Below are 21,829 nucleotides of genomic sequence, written 5' to 3'. Positions count from 1 at the left end.
AGATGTTTATCCTATGCCACAGGCACTATACAAGTGCAAGTTATTGTTACGTGCAGGATCCAACATCCATACCAGTGTCAAATGAGTAAATGAAAAAGCTTGTTCCAATTAGTTTTGGAGGTGGGAGAGAGCAGAGGCAGTACAGGGTCAGTGCATTCACAATAACAAGTTTAGTAAACGAAATAAGTTCAGTGATTCTTTCATGTTTGCATTTTCCCTCTTGATCCACTCGCCTTTCTTTCTCTTTTGTTCGCACCTTCTGATTTTGGTGTTCGCTTGTTGTCTCCTGAATAATTTATATCAAACAGAAAGAAAACATTCAGAGACGTTCAGTCGTGGTTTGCAGGAGTATAATTATTACCAACAGCAATGGCACGTGGGTCGATACTTTTATCATGCTCAAGCAAGACTTTTGGGGTTTCAAAGGAATATGACTGGCCAGGGACGCTATAATTTCCTTCTGTACCCATGTTCAGAAGGAGAAAATCAGCCGGGGGCTCTCCCACCAGCCAGAACTCCCTGCTGAAGCCGTGCATGCAAAAGCTACCAGCTGAGGCCAGGAAAGCCTTGGTTGTGATGTCCTTTGAGAGTTGAATAGCCTAGTCAGGCTCAATGATAAGCTCTGCACATGAAGATTTACCAGAGCAAGGTACAGGTGTGTAAGTTGAATCCTAGTAACAGGGAAAAGGTGTTTTGAGGAGGAGGGGTGAGAAAAAACAATGATAAGAAAACCAACTGGTTTATTAATGTAATTATATAAAACAGTTTATTTATTATATTATTGACACCATTTACTGCCCACTAAGATAATTAAATATACTTTTTGTTCCAGTGGAACCAGTTTCTCCTTGTCCACCTTATCAAATCCCCTCACAATTTTTAACACCTCTATTAAATCTCCCCTTAACCTTCTCTGCTGCAAGGAGAATAACCTCTCCTCATAACTCAACCCCTCATTTCCTGGTAACATCCTGGTAAATCTCCTTTGCACCCTCTCCAAGGCCTTGACATCTTTCCGAAAGTGTGGTGCCCAGAACTGAACACAGTAGTCCAGTTGAGGCCTAACCAGTGTTTTATAAAGGTTCATCACAACCTCCTTACTTTTGTATTCTATTTCAATTATCCGGCCCTATAAGCATGACACCGAGCCAGGAACGTTTACTGCACTGACATAAGTGGGCAGCCATGAAATTGCTCCTCACATCACTGTGGATTGGGGTGGAATAGAATTCTGTTATCAAATGACACAAATAGAAGTTTCAGTGTGTTTCCAATCTGAGACTTGCGATTTTATTTTAATGCTCAAAGGTTAATTATTTAAATGTTTTAGTTCGCTGGTTTGTCTGACAGACAGAGAGCTGGAAAGCACGAGCTGCCATGCACACACGGCAACTTCCAATCTCTCAAAATAGCAGCAGAAAATGTGGTGTGGGTTGGAGGAAGAAAGAAATAATGAAAAATAATATCCCCAGACATTAGTCACAAACAAGTCCCCCTCATAAGGTGCCCGTTGTGACTTGTTTCTTTTGCAGAATTTCGGGAATTTGCTCACTATTTCTTTTGTGATTTCCTTTGACCACAAAAGGAACCCATCAAAGAGATAGCATTGATCATTCGCTGCATGGCTGTTTGTGCAGTGTTGCTGTGTGCAAATTGACTGCAGATTTGCCTACAAGTGCAAAGTCACTTCACGTCATAGTAAAATCCGAACATCTTGATGACATGATAAGACGTACTATCAAATGCAAAGATTATATATTTTATCAAAAGGAATTCTTCAAGCAAACAACTTAAACATTCCTGCGCACATACTAGAGGATGTGTTAAAAGCAGCTTTGTGTAAAAATCTCATTTGCAAGTTGACGGCAAATCGTTTTTGCATTTCTTTTCTTTAATTGTCTCTGCTCAAGATTGATTTTATTGCTCCAACCTTTGCTAATGTTAATTAATGCTGTTCTTTAACAAGATACAGTATAAAGTAAATTGCAGAATGACATGGTGATTATGGTTGGTTTAAGAACTGATAATTTTATTTGATCAGCATTCTGTCTTACTGCTGCAGTTTCACATTTGTCACGGGCCTAACATTTGACAGATAAGATCATCCTCTGATTAGAGGACACCTGTTCGTACCCGGACTGTCAAGGATCAATGGGCAATGATGTACCATTGTACCATACATGTAGTTGCAGATGCTATGAATACTGTGCTTAAAGCAGCACTTTTTTATCAGTTTTGGATAGAAGTTACACATTAAGCAACATATCTTATTTAATGACAGAGCTATACTGCTTATTCACTGTGTAATCTAAACAGATTTCCAAAGCCTTTACCTCCATTTTTCTTTGGTGCCGGGTGACTGCCACATGTGAAAATCTATCACCATGCTTAAGAGTATCCAAACCAGACAGAGTTCCACATATGGAAATTTCCCTGTGAACTGGTTGGAATGCACACTCTCTCTTGGGAAAAGTATCCTGCTTTCCTAATTCTGTACTCATTATTCAGCGCAGAGTGGCCAAATGTATATGTGCATTCATACAGTACTCTATTATACAACTACTCTTGCCCCCATTTTACTGATCACTTTGGAGAATTAACTTTATGTCTGTTTATTATTTGGGCCATAAATATATGTTATGCAGTGTTGACACTGGATTTCTGTATAACCCTTCTTAAGAGAAAGGATTTTCCGACACAAACTTAGCATCAGCATAAATTGTGCTTACCAGGATGGTAATGAAAGCCTGATCATACACCAGCTTGCTTTCAGCTTTTTTTTATAAATAAATAAAAAATAGAAAATAAATTGCTTTTCTTTTACAGAGCCTTATTTAATTAAAATGCCTTAAATCCCATGGCATTATTCAAAAAGAGGAGTTTCTCCCGGTGTCCTGGCCAACAATCTCCCAAATAAAATGAGTCATTCACTTCATGGCATGGACATTGTTGTCCACAAATTGGCTGCCACATTTGCCTACACAATCACTACACTTTATAGTATGCAAGTGTAAAGTGGCCACTAAGTGTACAGTATGCGAACGTGAGGATATTTATAAGTGTAGTGACTTCTTGTGGGAAAATTTCACATCCATTTGCAGCAACAAGGTCCTATAGGCAATTATGGATGGCATCTCTGACTAGAGCGCCAGGCTAGACCTTGAGCTCGCAAATAGCTTATTAAACTATGTATACCACGTTCATTCCTTTTGAGCGTCACATAGGAGTCTGTAATTTATTCATTATTTTTAATTACACTTTGCTAGAACTAAAGTTGTTTTCCCGAACAGTGAGTTATACAAATTATGATGAATTATGCGCGTGGGTTTTAGAAAACCTTGAACTCTACAGGATAATGTGAATCCTAAACTAAAAGGGTTCTTTACACTTGACTCCTGACTCATATCCATGCGACTGGATTTAACCATTCTTGCATTTAACATTTGCACCTCTCGTGCTGGGAGGATGTCTCAAAGCCCTTCACAGCATATAGTGTAGTAGTTATGTACTGTGCAAGTGATTTGACTATAAATGTTCCCAACCCTGAAGAGAAAAACAGGTAATATAGCTGCTTCCCTTTAAAGATTCATCACGCTTTGCTGGGAGGGTGATGATCAGACTCATTATAGTGACAGCTTGAACAGCTTAACTGTTACCAATAGCAACAGCAATTCAACGTGGGCTTGGGGTTCAAGTCCACCAGATTAATTTCAATAAAGCTATTTTTGAACTTAGCACAGATTCCACTATTTCAGCTCTTTGAAATCGTGTTACTGAAACCACTGCAGCAGATTCAAAGTGTACCCATCATCAGGTCAGATACTTCCAAGTGGGCAGCCTGCCTGCTTTAGATCTGGAAGTTTTTTGGCTTGCAAACTGGAAAACGAACAACACCTGCCCTGTTAATTTGAAAGATGCAACTCAGGCTGAGCCCTGGGAAGTCAGCACAAGACTTAAGCCATTGAAGATGAAGCACTTGATGAGATTGAGTGTCTTGAAAACTAAGTGCACGAAGAGCGTTAGTGGGCAATTGTTGTCAAATAGTAGTTTTTACTACATTACAGCCATTTGAAAACAATTTATCTATACAAATGAGACCAGCCGTACACTTTAGTTTGAGATTGTGTGTTTGTTGAGGCGCGAAGGAAACTTTTAATTTCATGATTCTTTGCTTTTATGTACAGAAAATCTGCAGAATTGTGCTGAAATGTGACCTAAACTGGCAGATGCATCAACTCCTCGTAGTCAGGCTAGAACAGTCTGTACACATTTCGTCCAGCTGTGTAGGTGTTCATATTGGCTACTGGAACTGGAAGCAAGGGAAGCCATAATAATAATAATTCACAAACAAAGCAATCATTGTGGGTTACATTCATAAATGTTGAGTGAGATTTGTTGACGAGCCTGGCAAGGATTCCCACATGCTGGAATGCAATGGAAAATCCTTGAATGTAGCTGCTACTGGTCACATTTCACAGTACACATTTGGCACACTTTAGCTCGATCTACTTCCTTTGCCTGACAAGGAACAGTGAGCCATCACAGCCCATAAATGAAAACGATCACCTGGGATTTGCTGGACATGTCCCTCCGAGTAAAATTGTTAAGGTTTCCTGTTAAAATTAATGGAAAAACAGATTAAGTGTTTATTATGATGATCGAGTACTGTCCAGCGCACTGCCAGCAATGAACCAGAGAGTGAGTCACTTGTCTTTTCAAGCTGAAGAAAGTATAGGTAGCACCTTTCACCAGTCTGATTTTTACTCTGTACACCAGTATGACCAACTGGAGATACAGAGAGAGCACACTCTAATTTACCTCCACTAAGAGTCTAGCATTTATTGTTTGATACACAAATGATGATGATTCGATGCATGTAATTAACGCATTGGTAAAAGTTATGCTTGAAAGTTAATAAAGTACTTGAGTGAAACCATCATAAATTCTGACACCAGTGCTACAAAAGGCTTTTCCAAGGTACAGAATTCATTGCAAATGATCTGGTGTAACTTGAACACCACCAAGGTTATGATTTGAGGACTGTGTGGAATTGATTTTCTTTTTTTCTCCTTAAGCTCACCTGCTATTACTGCAGCTATCTGAAAGAGTTGCCGCCAATTGGACTACCCTTCAAACATACACCCTAGCTTACTCTTCTGCATGACTCGCTTGCTGAATGGCAGAAGAATACATCAGCTACAGCTGAATTGAATCCTTTGCAAAGTCTTCTATGCATTCCACAAAGCCGGTCAGTGGACCCTATGGAAATCACAGGGATTCACATCAACTTGAGTGGAAAAGTTAAACTCTCCTTCACTGTCAAGACATAATTTGATATTATTCAGCTAATGCTAGTGATATCTAATTGCAAGCAAGGGGGGAAAAACTATTGTTAACTAACAACTGGTGTTAAACCCCAGAGGACTATTAAACATGTGGTACAAGCTGCTGCACACATTCATTCTTTTTACGAATGATTCATTGCAAAGGAATCTCATTGTATCCTAATGTGAAATGTATTGAGATAGTAATCTGTTGTTACTGTATTAATATCTGGTCTAAGTTTGACTTGGAGCAAAATCAGTAGGTTTTTAGGTTGACTGGACGTGTGCCCTAATAATTGCCTCAACTGCCATTTAGTCCTCTGGCAATAAGCATTTATTGCTGATTTAGAGCCTTATCAAATGCTGTTAGTAGCATTTGGCCATAGCAACTTAAATATTGAAATGTTCCAATTGGAACAAAGTCAGCATAAAAATTACTAATGCTCAAAATAACCTTCAAAACAGCAAGATATCATCCACATTTCCTAGGGATAGCAAGTCAATGCTAGGAACACAATGCACCAGTTTCTCTACATGGTATTCTGTTATACCGCCAATTTTCCTGGTGTTACCGTGATGGGTTGCATGCAAGTCTCATGACCTGCATTAGTTTCAAATAAAAACTAAAAAGCAACTGTTATAGTGAGCTTTCCTTATTACTGGGGTTCCCACATATTGAGGTTTCACTATAATTATATCTACATCCAAACCAAAGTATCATACAGTTATATGGGCCATACATACAATATTAATGATAGCTACTGGATAAATGTACCATCTCCAGAATTATTTTACTGCCAAATAAAATGGCACTCAAGTTGTTTAATGTATCTTATAATTCTTTCGTCAAGAACAAATACAAAGCCATGCTTTGCAGTCGGGCTGCACGTACATTTTGGAAGAAAAAAGTAAATCCAAGGACAATACTGACATTGCAAAAGCTGTAGTACCAACACACATTCATCTGAAATAAAATAAACACTCCTACTGTCCTAAGATCATCCAGGTTGCTGTCACTTTCCAAACACGTTCTCTCCAGTAAGACTCAGCTTTGAAAGGAAACTCAATCATATTGGCTTATACACACAATACAAGATCAACGGAATTATTCTAGCCTTAAGTTATTTTCTCTTTTGACAAATAATCCCAAATGAAATATACCAAGGGATAGAAGACAATACAACTATCCATTAAATACATCTTGCAACTGGCCAGCCCCTCAACCAACACACCATGGCAACCAGAGAAAATGGACATGATCCACTTAACATGAATTTTCATGCAGTAAGTTCAAAATCCCATTATACCTGCATATTGTTGAAGTGCTCTAAACACACTGCCATATAGACCACCCCTACCGTCTAAGTGTACATTTAGTAGTTTCTGTGCTTCCCTGTAGGTATATAAATGGGCAACACCACCACCCCTGATTTTCTCCAATTGTGGCTAAAGATAATGCCAACCTGTTCTGATGTACACATATACGGCTCTCAGATGTTCATCCGTGTGATTTGATGGTTTCTGTTTCAGGTTTCCCTTTGCCGTTGAACTTTATATTGTGGTGCAGTTGTAGATAACTTCATCTCAAAGTTTCAATACATAATTTCTTTGAAAATGGCCACTATTATTAATTTACATCAACTTATTTTCTGTTGCATTCTATGTAACTGATTTATCAAACCGTTGGTTTAGATCAACATGATGATATATTCTTACAGGTGCTGCCAAAAGATCAGAAGTGCGTACATTGCATGCTGTTGGCAGTGGCTCTAACGTGGTGAAGATAGAACAAAACAAACTACAAGTACCAGGTAACACCATAATACATTTTCTTTGTATCAAGATCATAGGGCACAAATCAGTTTGAGATATTTATTGCTAGACCGCTCTTCAACATCAAGTCTTTTTCTGGAATCGTAATATTTTGTTATTTAACAGAATACAATTTGTAGTTACATTCCTGTTTTGTTTTCCCATTTTCCCATCTATAAGGCCATTCTGAGCCACATTATCGGCAAACTGAGATGCTGGACTGGATTGACGATTCTCTAACCCATTTGTAGATGATGCGTGAAAGCAGCTTGGGATGAAAAAGGCCAATTGGCATTTGATCTCTGCCATCCAGAATGCTCACCCCTTTATGGCATCAAACTGTTTCTTAAGTGAATGCAGTGTCCTGCAATCAGTGAAAATAAATACTTCCTAGAGTCTTTCCTAAAATTGCCCTTCTTAAGTCTGAAGCCGTGCCATTTTGTCCTGTTGTTTCGGCATAGTTTTGTTTTGGTTAAACAAACCTCTTGTAGCTGAGAAGATGTTTGGCTTCGATCCTCTCCCACTTTGGTAAATAGGTTCAGTCTTGTTTTTCTCTTAGTTCGTTCTGTTGGAACGTGAATGATTCCATTCAGATAATACTCTGGCCTCTCTTGAAACCGATGAATTTGGTCATTCAATCCACGACTGTTTGTGGGACACTGCTGTGCGCAATTGGCTGCCGCATTTTGCCCACAAAATATACAGTCAATTCTGTAACAGTCAAGTCAAGCACTTTGAGACGTAACAAAGACCTTTATATCAAATGCAAAGATTGTTATAATTATTATTATATCTGAAAGTTTTTTTTTAAGTTTATGTCCTTTATCTCTTTTTGTATTCCTTTTTAAGGTTCCATTTAAGACATCTGTTTTTAAGGCTGAATCACCTTGGTTTATCGAGTGTTATACCTCACAGCTCGTTGCTCTAACACTGTGGATCAGTTACACTATTAGTTGGTTGGTTCAGGGATGGAAACATCACACTTGACTGCAGAAATCTAAATTTCTGTAATTTATATTGAAGTTTTTGATCTTTGAGTCCAACCAGTGATTTGAACAGAAGGGCTCCTTGTCATAAAATAAATTGAACAGTTCTGGATTACATCTCGGTGTCACCTAAACCTGTTGGATCATTGCGTGCTCTCAGCTGCTGTGTATTTGAGTTACTTTCTATTAGATCAGTGCTTTCCAACCCATTGGATAATGAGCTACAAGGTATCACTGTACATGTATCAAATCTTTCATTTTGAAGTGTGATTAGGGCAGGAGCGAAAGCCATTGAAGAACAGTCGGCAAACTGTTCTTCAGGTGTATGATGTACATGGTGGTATAATTTATTCTGTCCTCACATCCCATAAGAATGTACTAAGGAATAGCAGAAAGCATTAGATCCCGGTGTCACGGCTTAGATGATCCAAGTTTACTTGGTCTTCTCCAGATGATGAGTGGCTGGTCTCAGTACTTCTCTGAGTGGAGAAGGAAAGATTAATAACACAGTGGCTGGTTATAGAGTGGATATGTATGTCAGAGGCTAGTTGTGTTGTTTCCAACAGTTTGAAGATGCTCTCAACATAGCTCAGGTTCCTGAGAGACCATTTTAAGGAAAAAAACACATATGTGTTCAGAAAAGAATAGAACAAAGCTTCACTGTAGGGAACCAAACTGTTGATCTTAAAAATCTTAAAAGCGGTGACAGTAAATCTTACTTTATGTTAAAGAAACATAAGATCAAAACCCCAGATTCTCCTGTGGTTACATGCGATAATTTCAGTCAGAGAGCAAAGAGCTATTAACTGCAATATGAACAATGAAGCATAGGTCAAGATTTTTTTAATATAGTTATTTAGATAGAAGTAATATTGATTTGAAAGCAGTTGGGAAATATGACTGCTAGGATTATTTCAAGGAAATGAGAGGCATTGTGATTGGTACCAGCCATAGGGAAATATTTCTGCTGAAGCGTTAACTCTACAGTTGGCTCGGTTTGTTTTGTCTTTCTCAATTCCTGTTTCCCCCACAGTGGAAATGGACAATGGGAGCTATGACGAAACTCCGTTAACTCGATCGTCTCCTCTTTATTTAATTCCACAGACGCTGTCTCACCATCTATCAAAAAGTGCCCACAAGATATTGTTATAACTTCAGAAACCGAGCCTGTACAGGTCAGATGGGAAGAGCCAGAAATCAGTGTCAACAGTGGGGCCTTTATTTCCGTCACTTCCATATCCAGCGGATCATTTTTCCGGTTTGGAACTCATGTTATTAAATACACAGCCCATGATGAGTCAGGAAATGAATCATCCTGTCAGTTTGAAGTTATCATTAACAGTAAGTTGGAGGTGCACTGCATCATTTGCTCAGTATCTGACCCTTTTTATCAAGTTATTCCATTCTAGCAAAAACCCTTTGAAAATTAAACTCTCGTTTTCTCAAATACATTATGTATCCCCACAGTACATCTTGTGGGATTATGATTTGTGATTAGATTTTCCATTTCTAGCAGTTAACCTCCCCCCAAGTGATTTAACTCCACATAGCACCTAGCAACCAATGTTATAATATTCCTATATCACATACAAAGCTATTAATGGGTCCAGTTTCTACAAAAAACTCTTTGTCATCTTGTCAGCTTTTGCACCAGAACATTGCTATTGCACATAATTAAATGTGCAGCTGCACTGGAGCAAATATAGCGAATACTGCACTCTCAAACCGGGAACATAAGGATTACATGTACTGAGCCCTTCCCTTTACTCTGGATGGAAACAGGAGTATAACATGTATTCATACTAGAAACATGATGATTAAACACGCTCAGCCTTTGACTTGTAAATCCCCAAATTTCCTTCCATTACCATTAGTTTTTGAAAGGGTTACGTTCCAAAATGCAGTCCCCCATTCCCTATTGCTGGGCTATTTTTGTGTGTGTGATATTTGTTCTTAAGTGATTTAGTTTTGAAAACTCCATTCCCGATAACTGCTCAGATAATTTCTGCATTAGCTACAGGTATGAGTCACAAATCGACCAGACCCAGACTCTACCACATCCTTCAGCATGTCATTAAATACCTTTCTTGTGTGCATTGATGACGTACATAAGGGAAATGATTTAACCCGACTCGATTTAAAGTTATTCTACTCTACTTCCGTTCTCTAATAGTAATCTCCTATCGTGTACTGTATTCATTTGAATCTGCGGTGCAACCTGTTTTGCAGGAGATCTTGCTCTATGTCCTATGAAACCACCCTCAGATGGGGCTCTGGTTTGTGGAACCTTTTCTTACTCCAGCAAAAAAANCAGTGTGAAGAAGTGGCAGTTTTGCATCCCATTCTGTATCAGGGGCACAGATTTCCATACGAAGATCGGTCTGGTGTCATTTTGCAGGTCCTCTGATTCCTCTCCAAGTTGGTTTCATCACGATCAGTCTTGGCACGTAACTGCTCATGATATGCCACAGAGCTGCAATGGTAAGACCTGCATTAATTCAAGGAAACTGTGAGAAAATATATTTCTTATTAATAATAATAATCTTTGCATTTGATATGGCGCCTTATCACATTTTCATCACATCTCAAAGCGCTTCCCAGAATATTCACAGAGCCGGCTGAGCGGAAGGAGCTGGCGGGTTGGTAGGGGGTTAGGAGGTCGCAGAGGTAGGGTGGGGCGAGACCATGGAGGGCTTTGTAGGTGAGGACCAGGATCTTGAACTGGATCCTCTGAAGGATAGGGAGCCAGTGGAAATCAGGCAAGGGTGGGGGACATGGGGTCGTGGAGTATGGTGCGGGAGAGGACACGGGCTGCAGAGTTAGTTCTGGATTATCTGCAGCCTGTGGAGGGAGGAGTTGGGAAGGGCGACAAGCAGGGCGTTTGCATAGTCCAGCCTGGAGTCCTGTAGCTCTGTGGTTAGAGCACTCGCTTTGCAATTGAGAGACCTGAGTTCAATTCCAGGCAGAGGGTGAAACCTTGGGCAAGTTTCCTTACTCCACACGCCTAATAATAATCCCTCCAAAAAAAAGCAATAATAAATTGGTCATTTTCAATCCATATGACTGTTTGTGGGACATTGCTGTGCGCAATTGGCTGCCGCGTTCGCCCACAAATATACAGTCAATTCATTTTACAGTATATTCTGTGAAGTGCTTTGGGACGTCTAGAAGACGTGAAAAGCGCTATATCAAATGCAAGGATTATTATTATTATTAATATATTATAAAGTGAGTTGAATGTATATTTTGTGGGCGAAACGCTCCAACCAATTGAATACCCTTCCTCTCAATTTTCTCCCCACTTTTCTGTCTTCTGAATCAGACTGTTTCCTGGGGTATGGTTCTGTGGGTGCTGGTCTCCTTCCACCAAGGCCTTACAGATATCCACTATTCATTTATTAGCTCTTGAGATTGACCATACTACATGTATTTAGCCGCGAGGGCATTATAACTGAGCTCCGTACTATCCTTGTTTGATACCTCTGTTGCGTCATGTCCTTCTGCCTTATCCTCCCCACCATCAGTGGGTGGGCTTTCAGACTTTTTGCCCCCACTCTCTGGAACTCCAACTCAGAATCCCTCCAACTCGCTCCTTCCCTCACCTTGTTTAAGGCCCGTATGAAAGACCTACCTCCTTGACTATGCTTTCCCTACCCCACCCCTCCTCAGCTCAGCACATGCAACAGAGGTCAATAAATAGCTCTCAGCAGTGGACACCATAGCTAACTTCTTTCTAACCCAGGCAGCACTTGGACCAACTGCAGCATCCAAACTGCTATTCTCGTTGATGTCAACCAACTTAACACAGACCTAATGCCACATTCAAACCTGCGAGCCACAGACTTGCTCAATAAGCCATTAGGGAAAGAAAATCAATTCAATGAGATAGCTATCTGAATCCCAGATCATAAACCTATCAGCTTTGCTGTATGTACTACCTCCAATAATTCTGGTAGCTATCCATGCACCAAGCAGGTTTCAGCATGACAGATGGTGTTTCAGAGCTACAGAAATCAGTTTCCAACTATCTTCGTGTCACATTGAGGTCAGTTTCACAAACCATGAGTCCAAAATTAACCTTGTGGTCGCTGAGCTCTCAGCTAACTTTGAAGCAGGGCTATCCATGAACAAATTATTGCACTAATATTTCAGTATTTAAAATAAATTCCTGTAATAGTTAATTATAGATATTTAGGAGTAAATTATGTACTTTGTTGGATTGGATAATAGCCCATAAACCTGAGAACAAAGAAATGTTGCCAATTTTACAACACAGATTTAGCCTCCATACACCATATGAACAACAAATGTATATACCGCTTCTCACATCGGGAGAACTTCCCAAAGGGCTGAACAGTACTGGTCACTGAGGGTGGGAACTGTGGGGGTGGGTGGGCAGAGAAAGATGACCGAAAACATCGTCAAAGTGTTAGGACTTTAAACGAGGTGAGGGAAAGAGCGAGTTGGAGGGACTCTAGGATGGAGTTCCAGAGAGTTGGGGCAGCAAGTCTGAAAGCTCACCCACTGATGTTGGGGAGGGAACATGAAGCAGGTCAGTGCTTGCTGTGTGAAGTACTCCGAGACACTGTCCTGCATGAAGGGCACTATATAAATGCAGGATGCTGTTGTTGTACAGCTGGGTCAGCAGGTTTTGAGAAATTAGATTCAGCAATGCAATTTATCAGCAAAGCCCTTCACTGAATCCCACCATCCAATATATTCTACTTGTACATGTCTCGAAGATATGTAAATTCTTACAAGAAAACTGGAAGAACAATTGAATAGGAGAAATATAGAGAGTATGAGGAGGGTGCAGGGAATTGGGATTAGAGTAATTATGTTCAAAGAGGAGCTAGCACCAGCATAGAATTAATGGTTAAATGAACTTCTGTGCTATAAATGGTATTTTCCATTTTCAACAAGTGTTAATTCACATAGATAGAGCCTTATATGTTGTGTTTATGAAATGGCTTGACGTTTCCACACAACTTGGCAACAGCACTGGGCAAGGTCCAGTTGGCTTCAAGACAAAATAGAATTAATTCCATTTAATTTCCACACATCACCGGGTATATTACAAGGAATGAAGTGCTCATCAGACTAGAGACAAGAAGAAAAGGACAGGGAGACTTGGAAGAGGGGTTGCAAAATAGTATATTTGGAACTGTGTATGAATCCAGCAGAGGGAGCCAGTTATGCTATCAGTGTTAGATATGATGCTGAACTACCTGAATGACTGTCGAAAGCAATGAAATAAAAACAGAGACTATGAATTGGTTAGAAATATTGGTTTCTCTTTCACTTTGTTAGGAAGCTAATTGCCCCCATGACAGAGAGAGAGCGAGAGAGAGAGATAGAGAGAGAGCGAAAGAATGATTATAATAAAATAAGCAAGAGACTTGTATTGAGCTTTGATCAGATGAGCTATGTCCATTCCAGTGCAACCAAATCAAACTTAATTCAGCCTGTACCGTTTTTTATAAAACACACCCATTTCCTGGTCGTCAATTGAAATCTCTTACTTGTTTCTTACTCCCAAAGCACATGAACCAGAGAAGCAGTGAAGTGACATGGCACATTTATTGCATAAAAATACATGGAGGCAATCTAAATATACAATGTAAACCCAGAAAATATGGAAAGAGTTTTGTCTTGATATATTCAAATTCCAAATATCCGAGGGAGGAATGCATATCATGAGGTGGGAGGAAAGTTCCAAAAAATTAATTTATTACTACTTTGATTTCTACTTTGCTATCCTCCTCCACCGCTTGTCCTCCCACCTAAACCTTCAAGGCCCTGTCCTTGAGTGGTTTAGGTCGTACCTCTCCCACCGTCTTCACTTTGTCTCCACAAATGGTTTTTCCTCCACCCCCCGCACTGTCTCGTGCGGTGTCCCTCAAGGCTCTGTCCTCGGTCCCCTCCTCTTCACCCTCTATACGCTCCCCCTGTGGTGACATCATCCACAGACATGGAGTTAACTTCCACATGTATGCGGATGACACCCAACTCTACCTTTCCTCCTCTACCCTCAACTCCACGACCACCGATGTCCTGACAGCTGCCTGTCCGACATCGAGTCCTGGATGAGAGATAACTTTCTTCAGCTCAACGTGCGCAAACCTGAGGCCCTCCTGATTGGCTCACGTCAGCGCCTCCGCACCTCAGGCGCTGACAACATCAGCATCCAAGGCTGCACTCTCCACCTCTCAAAGCCAGTCAGGAACCTCGGGGTTCTGTTCGACCCTGAGCTGTCCTTTCCCCCTCATATCCGCGCCACAACTGGCACCGCCTTCCATCACCTCCGGAATGTCGCCAGACTACGGCACTACCTCACCCCTCACGCTGCTGAAACTCTGGTCCACGCCTTTATCACCTCAAGGCTGGACTATGGGAACTCTCTCCTCGCGGGCCTTCCAGGCACCTCCCTCCACAAGCTGCAGGTCATTCAGAACTCTGCAGCTCGTGTACTGTCCCGCACCAGGCTTCGGGAACACATCACTCCCACCCTCGCTGCCTCCACTGGCTCCCCATCCGCCAGAGGATCGAATTCAAGATCCTCATCCTCACCTACAAGGCCATTCACGGCCTCGCTCCCTCCTACCTCTCTGACCTACTATCCCCCTACCTACCTGACCGTACCCTTCGTTCCTCTGCTCCACATCCCCCGCCCCAACCGCCCTACCATCGGTGGCCGGGCCTTCAGCCTCTCAGCCTCTAGGCTCTGGAACTCTATCCCCCAGTGCCTTCGCCGCCTCCTCCCTTTCCTCCTTCAAGGCCGGTCTCAAGACCTTTCTCTTTGACCGTGCCTTCAGCTCCCCTCTCGACTCTCTACCCCCTCCTCGCTCCCTCCCTTCCCTCCCTTCACCCTGACCATTTCCCCCTGCTCGGGTCCTGACCCAACTGTACAGCGCCTTGGGACGTCCTCCCGACGTGAAAGGCGCTCAATAAATGGAATCTTGTTGTTGTTGTTGTGTTGTTGTTGTTGTTCTCCGCATTTTCATTTGTTGACTGTTTCTTCATAGCATTTTGCAGCACAAAAACAGGCCATTTGGCCCAGGAATTCTGCACTGACATTTTTTCTCCATATTAGCAAGCAGAATCTAATCCAACTCCCCTATTCTCTGTGATCTTTAATATTTTCTGTGACCTTTAGCATTCCTCCTTTTCTATGCATCGATCTAATTCCTTTTTAAAAGACATTGGTAACTGCTTCCACAAGTTGTGCCACTTTACAGTATATCTGGGTGCTTTGAGGGGACTTTCTGATGGCTGTTTGTGGACGTGCTCTCATTCTTGTTCAGAGGATGACCTTGTCTATTTGCTGTATCTATTTCCGTTTCTAATGTGGGCTAGGTTTTCCTTTTGTTTGAACTGTTTTAAATCTCCTCGGATGTTCACCCTATCTGGTGCAGTGTCATTATTTTTGTTAAATGGATTCTGGGTCTGTTTCCTTTACCTATAAGTCTCATCTCTCATCTCCTTTCCCCGACGTTATACAGAGTTGATTTACTCTGTATAACATTTCATTGGCCTGATATTTTAACTGGAAATATTACTGGAAGTCTTTCTCAGTCTATACGTTCTTTGTAGATTTTTGTGACAAATGAACACAGAAATGAACTGTACAGTGGGCAGTAGGTTGGATGCAGTTTTCAGTAAAAAGGCACATTAATTGACAGCATCAGGTTTACCTAATGAATCATAGAAATAGCCAGGCTTCGAGAATTCAAACAACACACAGACCCTGGAAATGTAGAGCATTTTGAGTAATTTAGTGAGAAAGGTGAAGATTAATTGTTTTAGCTGCGTCTGTCAATGTTTATACCACTTCTAAATCAGGGAAAAATTAAGACGAAGGAAAAGGGAAAAAATGCTCACATCAGTTAGTGCATATCAAAACAAACTTTATTTTGTTTTTTATCTAATCGTTAGACCTGCCAATTAGTCTAAGGTTTTGGTTTTTGGTGTGGTTCATGAGTTTGGGTTCCTTAATTAATTCACCCAAGGGCCTACTCATTTATGAAGCCCGACAGTGAGTGTCAGCAGACGCTTTAACTGTGAGGGACATTACAAGTCTTAGTCACTCACCTTCCAACATTGAGTCACTAAATTCCAAGTGGGTACAGGAACGCTGCCTGAAGCCAATTGTAAAACCCCTTTGACTGCCTCAGCCAAGATCAGCTAAATCAACACAGATTATCAAACTTGGAATTGTCTGCTTCTGTAGGATCTAGATTTACGCTAGACAGTGGCTTTGCTAACTTTCTATCTGGTGAGTCAGCTCTATGTTCGTTTTATATAACTTTGTGAACCAGCCCCTGCCTTCCATAAAAATAACAGGAAAGACAATCTCACTAAAATACTGCTATTGAACCACACGAGTAATTTAATAAAGGATGCATTTATAATGTGAATTTACTGATGAATTTTTGGGTACATCCGCTTACAGGCCAGAGGGGCAAATCAAAGCAAGGAGACGAGCTGCAATACTATGATGGCGAATGCAGTACAGCTTCCGTCCAGAGTTTCATTCAACAGGCCGCAAAGCAGCTGGTGGCAAAAGATCCATTTGTTGTGTCACAGTGTATACTGCAGCCGGACATCTGTGGGAAGTACAACCTATCTGATCTCTCAGTCCAATGTGGTCCTGGGAACATTCAGCGAGGTATGATTTTATACAAATATTAAGAAGCGGGTGAATTGAAGTCATTCGTATTAATAATAGTGTGACACATTGGAGACACATTAAACAGGTATTTCTCTGACTCATTCCAGAAATAGAGACGTGACATCCTTGGGCTTCATGTGGTCCTAGCTTTGAATATGATTAAGCTTCATACTGAGTGATCGAATGCAAACGTAGTAACAAACCTGATGCAATCTGCATATTGTCAAAGAAACTGAAGTATAGGGTATTTGATTGACAGTTAACAATAGAGTTATCAAGATCACAAGATTGGTTAGGATGAAGAAGGCCCCTCAACCCATTTGATCTCATCCTTCCAGAATACCATTCAGCAGTAAAAGATTGGATTTCTGTTCAGTGAGGCTTTTCACAGTAGTCAGTTCCCTTGCCCACTGAGTAAAACATTCTCAGTGGGAGTAATAACAGGGAACCTCTCATTTAGGCTCACTGCTCCAAAGGTAAGGCAGGGAAAACATCAGACAGAGTTCTGTCCAGCTGTCCAGCGCCTTAGGACGTCCTCCCATCCAGGCTTGTTGTTGTTGTTGTTGTTGTTCTTACTCCCTACCCAGTGCCCCTAAAATGTCATGCTTTTCGATCGCAGCTGGGGACAGAACTAGGAGTCGGCTGCGGTGTTCTCTATCCCTATTGACTTTCATTGTCTCGGCTCACACAATGAAGAGTACTGAATGGTTGCCAAGGCCTGTGTAAATGTAACCCACTGGGTTAGCACCTTCATCTGTGGAGGTTAAGGAGTGAGGAGTGAGTATACACACATGTAAGGTGACATGGAACAAGCCCACTTGGTCCTCTTTGCATCTGATACCAGCCTGCCTTGGTATCTTCACTCAGTCCTTTCGAAAATTCATGGTGCAGAATAAAGTCCACATAAATCTAGTGCTGCTGTCTTTTAAGGCTGCAACTGGGGTGCTGCTCAGGCCTCAAGGCTCACACCATGGCTATTGTGTAATGAGGAACTTGCAAACACCTATCTGTTGTGTTGTGACCGAAATAAAACAAGCTTCTCATGAACAACATAACAAACAATTGTACTTTCTTTTCCTAAACCTGGTGTCATTCTGTTTGTTCAAACAGATATTGAAGCACCACTGGTAGTGGCCTGTCCTCAGAACATCAGGATTCAAACCAGCAAAGGGAACAGCTATTGGAATGAGCTGCCTGTGGTGTCGTGGAAGGAGCCAGTGTTTGAAGACAATTCAAAAGGATCAGTTACAGTGTTAAAGGGAGGGTCTGACATAAACAATGGTGATAGGCTGCCATATGGTGACTATTCAATGGTGTACACTGCCACTGACCCTGCAGGAAATACAGCAAAATGCTCGTTTGAGATCTCAGTGAAACGTATGTTATTCTGTCCCTAACACCTACCATCCTTATCTAGTTCTTTAGAAGTACTGTATTTCTGTATGCAGCAGAGGTATGTGCAAAGGCAGAATGTGTCAACTCAGGAGAATAGACACGATGGCTTTTTAATTTTATAAACAATATGAAAGCAATGGAAAAGCCATTACATTGTGCTAGCAGCTGGAGTAATCATCAGCTGTCTAAGGTTTTGCAATGTCTGGTTCCCTGACTAGCATTTTGTAATAAATGTGTTGGGTGGTGGGGGTGGTGAGAGAGAAAAAGGAATGCAAATTCTTAGATCCCGAATAAATTTGTATTAGCACAATGCGCTCTGCAGAAAATAAGATCTCCTGTTTTTCTCAGATTAATCCTGAAACAAATGAGATACCTGAGAGGAGATTGGCAGCTGTTGACCACCTGATGAATCATAGCAACATTCTTTCTGGTCTGAATAATTGAAAATAAATCTGTGCACATCCGTGAGATCGAGCCAACAGTGCTCCGTTCCTCAACACAATTGGGGTCATTGCAGAATAAAAATATTGTAATCTCTTAGTCCACCTTGTTGGGTTCATTTCCATATCAGTGAGCAGTAAAAGATATGACCTCCAGTGATGTTGATGGAGTTTAAATATGCAGATCCGTTCAGTGTATTTCACATATTGAGAGGTTAAATTTTTAAACGTTATTTTTTAAAGTTTTTCTATTTTAAGTCGCCGGCAATGATTAGAGTAGGAACCCTTCTGTACTAACTATGGGTTAATTTTGGAAATCAATGTAGTGCTGGCTGGCAAATCCAGGATCGTAAGTCTATTTATTGTGGTGGGTACCAGACCAGCTTCCAATTGCTGGAAGTTATCCATGTAAAGGTGAAAATAGGGTCGATAATAACTGCTGACTCTCACCCTGAATTGCACACTCACAGTCTGATTCACACCCTAGTCTGTGGTGTTAACCGATCACACTTATTTAAGGGTGGAAAACATTGAAGCCTTCAAGGTCATGTAGACTGTAAACACTCACTATCTAGGAAAGTACATGAAGAATAGCAATTCTTACACCTATGGTGTTATAAACCGGGACCAATCAAGCCCTTCAAGAAGGAGGGAGGAAGAAAAAAACCCTTACCAATAGTAATAATAATAATAATAATCCATGCATTTGATATAGCGCTTTTCACGTCCGGAGGATGTCCCAAAGCGCTTCACAGAACACACTGTAAAGTGAATTGACTGTATATTTGTGGGCGAACGCGGCAGCCAATTGCGCACAGCAATGTCCCACAAACAGTCGTAGATTGAAAATGACCAATTTATTATTGATTTTGGTTTTTGGAGGGATTATTATTAGGCTCTGTGTGGAGTAAGGAAACTTGCCCAAGGTTTCGCCCTCTGCCTGGAATTGAACTCGGGTCTCTCGCTTGCAAAGCGAGTGCTCTAACCACTGAGCTACAGGACTCCACAGTCCTTGAAGCATTACTATGAGGCTGCTTAAGACTCATGGATTTCTGTGAGTGTCAATTTTTTACTTACTTTTCTAAGACTGGTTCCAACTCACTACCTCATCAGTTCATACCCTTTGACAAATCTAATTCTTCTGTAAGCTTTATCTCAGGGCTCTGTATGTTTAACCAGCGCTGGATGAACCTGATAATGTTGCCCACTGACGTTCGGGTGAGTTTGAATGTCAATTGAGGTTGAAATTCAAACTCATAATCCTTTATGTGAGAGTCCAAGATTCTTAAAGCTAGAGCTACCGGCCTGCCTTTGGGAATAAAACCCCACGTGGTTTTAGGAAGCTTGTTTGCAGCTGCTACGGAGGAATTGTGCAGTGACTTGATTTTATCGGTTCTGAGTGGCTTTACAAAACTGTTTTTTTTTAAAAAAGATCAAAATGTTATTAGGCTTTTCAAAATATATTTTTTTAATTTTAAAAGGGGCGAAACCATAGGCAAGTTTCTTTACTCCACGTGCTCCTGTTTACCTAGCAGTAAGTAGGAACCCAGTTGTTAGTCGATTGGCAGATCGCTTTCTGGTGGGGGGTAATAATCCCTTTAAAAAACATTGGTCACTCAATCCATGATTGTCTGTGGCTACCGCATTTCACCCACAATATACAGTGAATCTAATTTACAGTGTATACTGTGAAGCGAATTGAGATGTCTCAAAGACGTGATAAGGTGCTATATCAAATGCAAGGATGATGATGATTATTATTATTATTATTTTTATTATTATTTAGTCCAGTCAATGGAAAAAGGCTGTAATATGTGAAATACACTGTTCTGTAATATATTCTGATGCTATGTATCAAAGTTAGTGCAGCATAGCCAAGGTTTTTATATCATTCAAACCTGCATCAACGCTGTCTGTTTAAATAATTTAACTTGAGCATGCCAGAATATCAACACAACCATGTTAGTCACTGCATTCTGCTCCATAGGACATTGTAACATACAGCTGGACATGTTTATCACTGAACCCATGACAAATAGTCACGTTCAGACTTTTTTTCCACCAACCATTGACTTTCCTCAGGCATTTTCATGGCAGACTGAGTTTCTCTGTTGATACCAGAACTTTAATCTGAGGCAATGAAAACAAAATGGCAACTTTGGAAGTCGGAATCTTAAACCTGGCATCCAGATGTCACGGGGACATAATGCCGTGCTCCAAAGTTGCAAAACTGTTTGATAAGCAATGAATTAATCCTGTGAAGCATCCTACTTATGTAAGGTGCCTCTAACATTAAGTAGGACCCAAGCGGTCCTCTGCATGGTATCAACCTGTGCAACAGCAAAGTGCTTTCTTTTCTAGCTTTCCCATGCGCAAAGGAGCTGCCAGCAAACGGGGCGATTGTCTGTGGCTATCCGACAGTAGAAGGGATAGACTTGAGAACAATGGACTGTGTTGTCCTGTGTGCTGACCAATATCAGTTCAGCAGTAAACCGTACCCTATCTATGCCTGTTCAGAGGAAGGAGTGTGGTGGCCATTCACCAGTACACGAGTACCAATTGGACCACACTTTCTGAATTTAAACCAAACCTGTTCAGGTACGTTCTGCAGAACATTCATGTATGTCAGCGTTTCTTTCCTTTCACGGCTGTTGGTGGGACATTGCTGGTGCAAGCGGATTGCCAGTAATTACATGTCAGACACTTTGAGACTTTTCAGTGTGATGCCATGCTGTGAAGATTTGAGTTGTTCTTTTGCTTTGTGCTTCATCACATGTTTGCTTTATGTAACTTCCAGACTCTGCAACAGTCAAAGACACAGAGGCTGTACCCGGGATCTTTTATTACAACGGTCTCTGCCAGGAAAGAAAAGTTCAAGAAGAATTAACGGGGCGATTGGAATCTTTCCAGAGGAGTACCTCCGCCTACCAATACTGCGAAATAAACAAAGGTTTGTGCAGAAAATGGAAAGGCTACCACAATGTTACAGTGTTCTGCGGTAGCATATGAGCCATGGTCACCCTTGTTTTCTCTAGGCCACAGATACATGGTGAAATCATGGAGTTAAATAAGTATTACTGTCTTTAATGGACATGTTCAGTGTTTGTGATACAGTCCTTTTAATAGCTGTCACATCTGTAGAATATGATCCATAATAAATATGAACTGCATCAACAATCGTACCAAATAGACATTCCAGTA

The 21,829-nt window shown here is 41.0% G+C and overlaps 1 protein-coding gene across 1 annotated transcript in view; it reads left to right on the top strand.

Annotated features, from left to right (window-relative positions):
* The window catches only part of LOC103176520, a 34,616-nt gene that overhangs the window by 12,311 nt on the left and 476 nt on the right, over positions 1–21,829 (top strand). Inside the window, exons 3-9 of the mRNA XM_007890119.2 lie at positions 7,043–7,135; positions 9,227–9,463; positions 10,352–10,603; positions 16,575–16,790; positions 17,904–18,170; positions 20,990–21,226; positions 21,426–21,578. Of these exons, the coding sequence (XP_007888310.2) occupies positions 7,043–7,135; positions 9,227–9,463; positions 10,352–10,603; positions 16,575–16,790; positions 17,904–18,170; positions 20,990–21,226; positions 21,426–21,578 (1,455 nt within the window). The remainder of the gene's footprint in view (positions 1–7,042; positions 7,136–9,226; positions 9,464–10,351; positions 10,604–16,574; positions 16,791–17,903; positions 18,171–20,989; positions 21,227–21,425; positions 21,579–21,829) is intronic.

The sequence above is a fragment of the Callorhinchus milii genome, unplaced genomic scaffold (assembly GCF_018977255.1).
Source record: "Callorhinchus milii isolate IMCB2004 unplaced genomic scaffold, IMCB_Cmil_1.0 Scaffold6, whole genome shotgun sequence".
NCBI lineage: Eukaryota > Metazoa > Chordata > Chondrichthyes > Chimaeriformes > Callorhinchidae > Callorhinchus > Callorhinchus milii.
The sequence above is the reverse complement of the archived record's forward strand: the minus strand, read 5'-3'. Positions and strand labels throughout refer to the sequence as shown.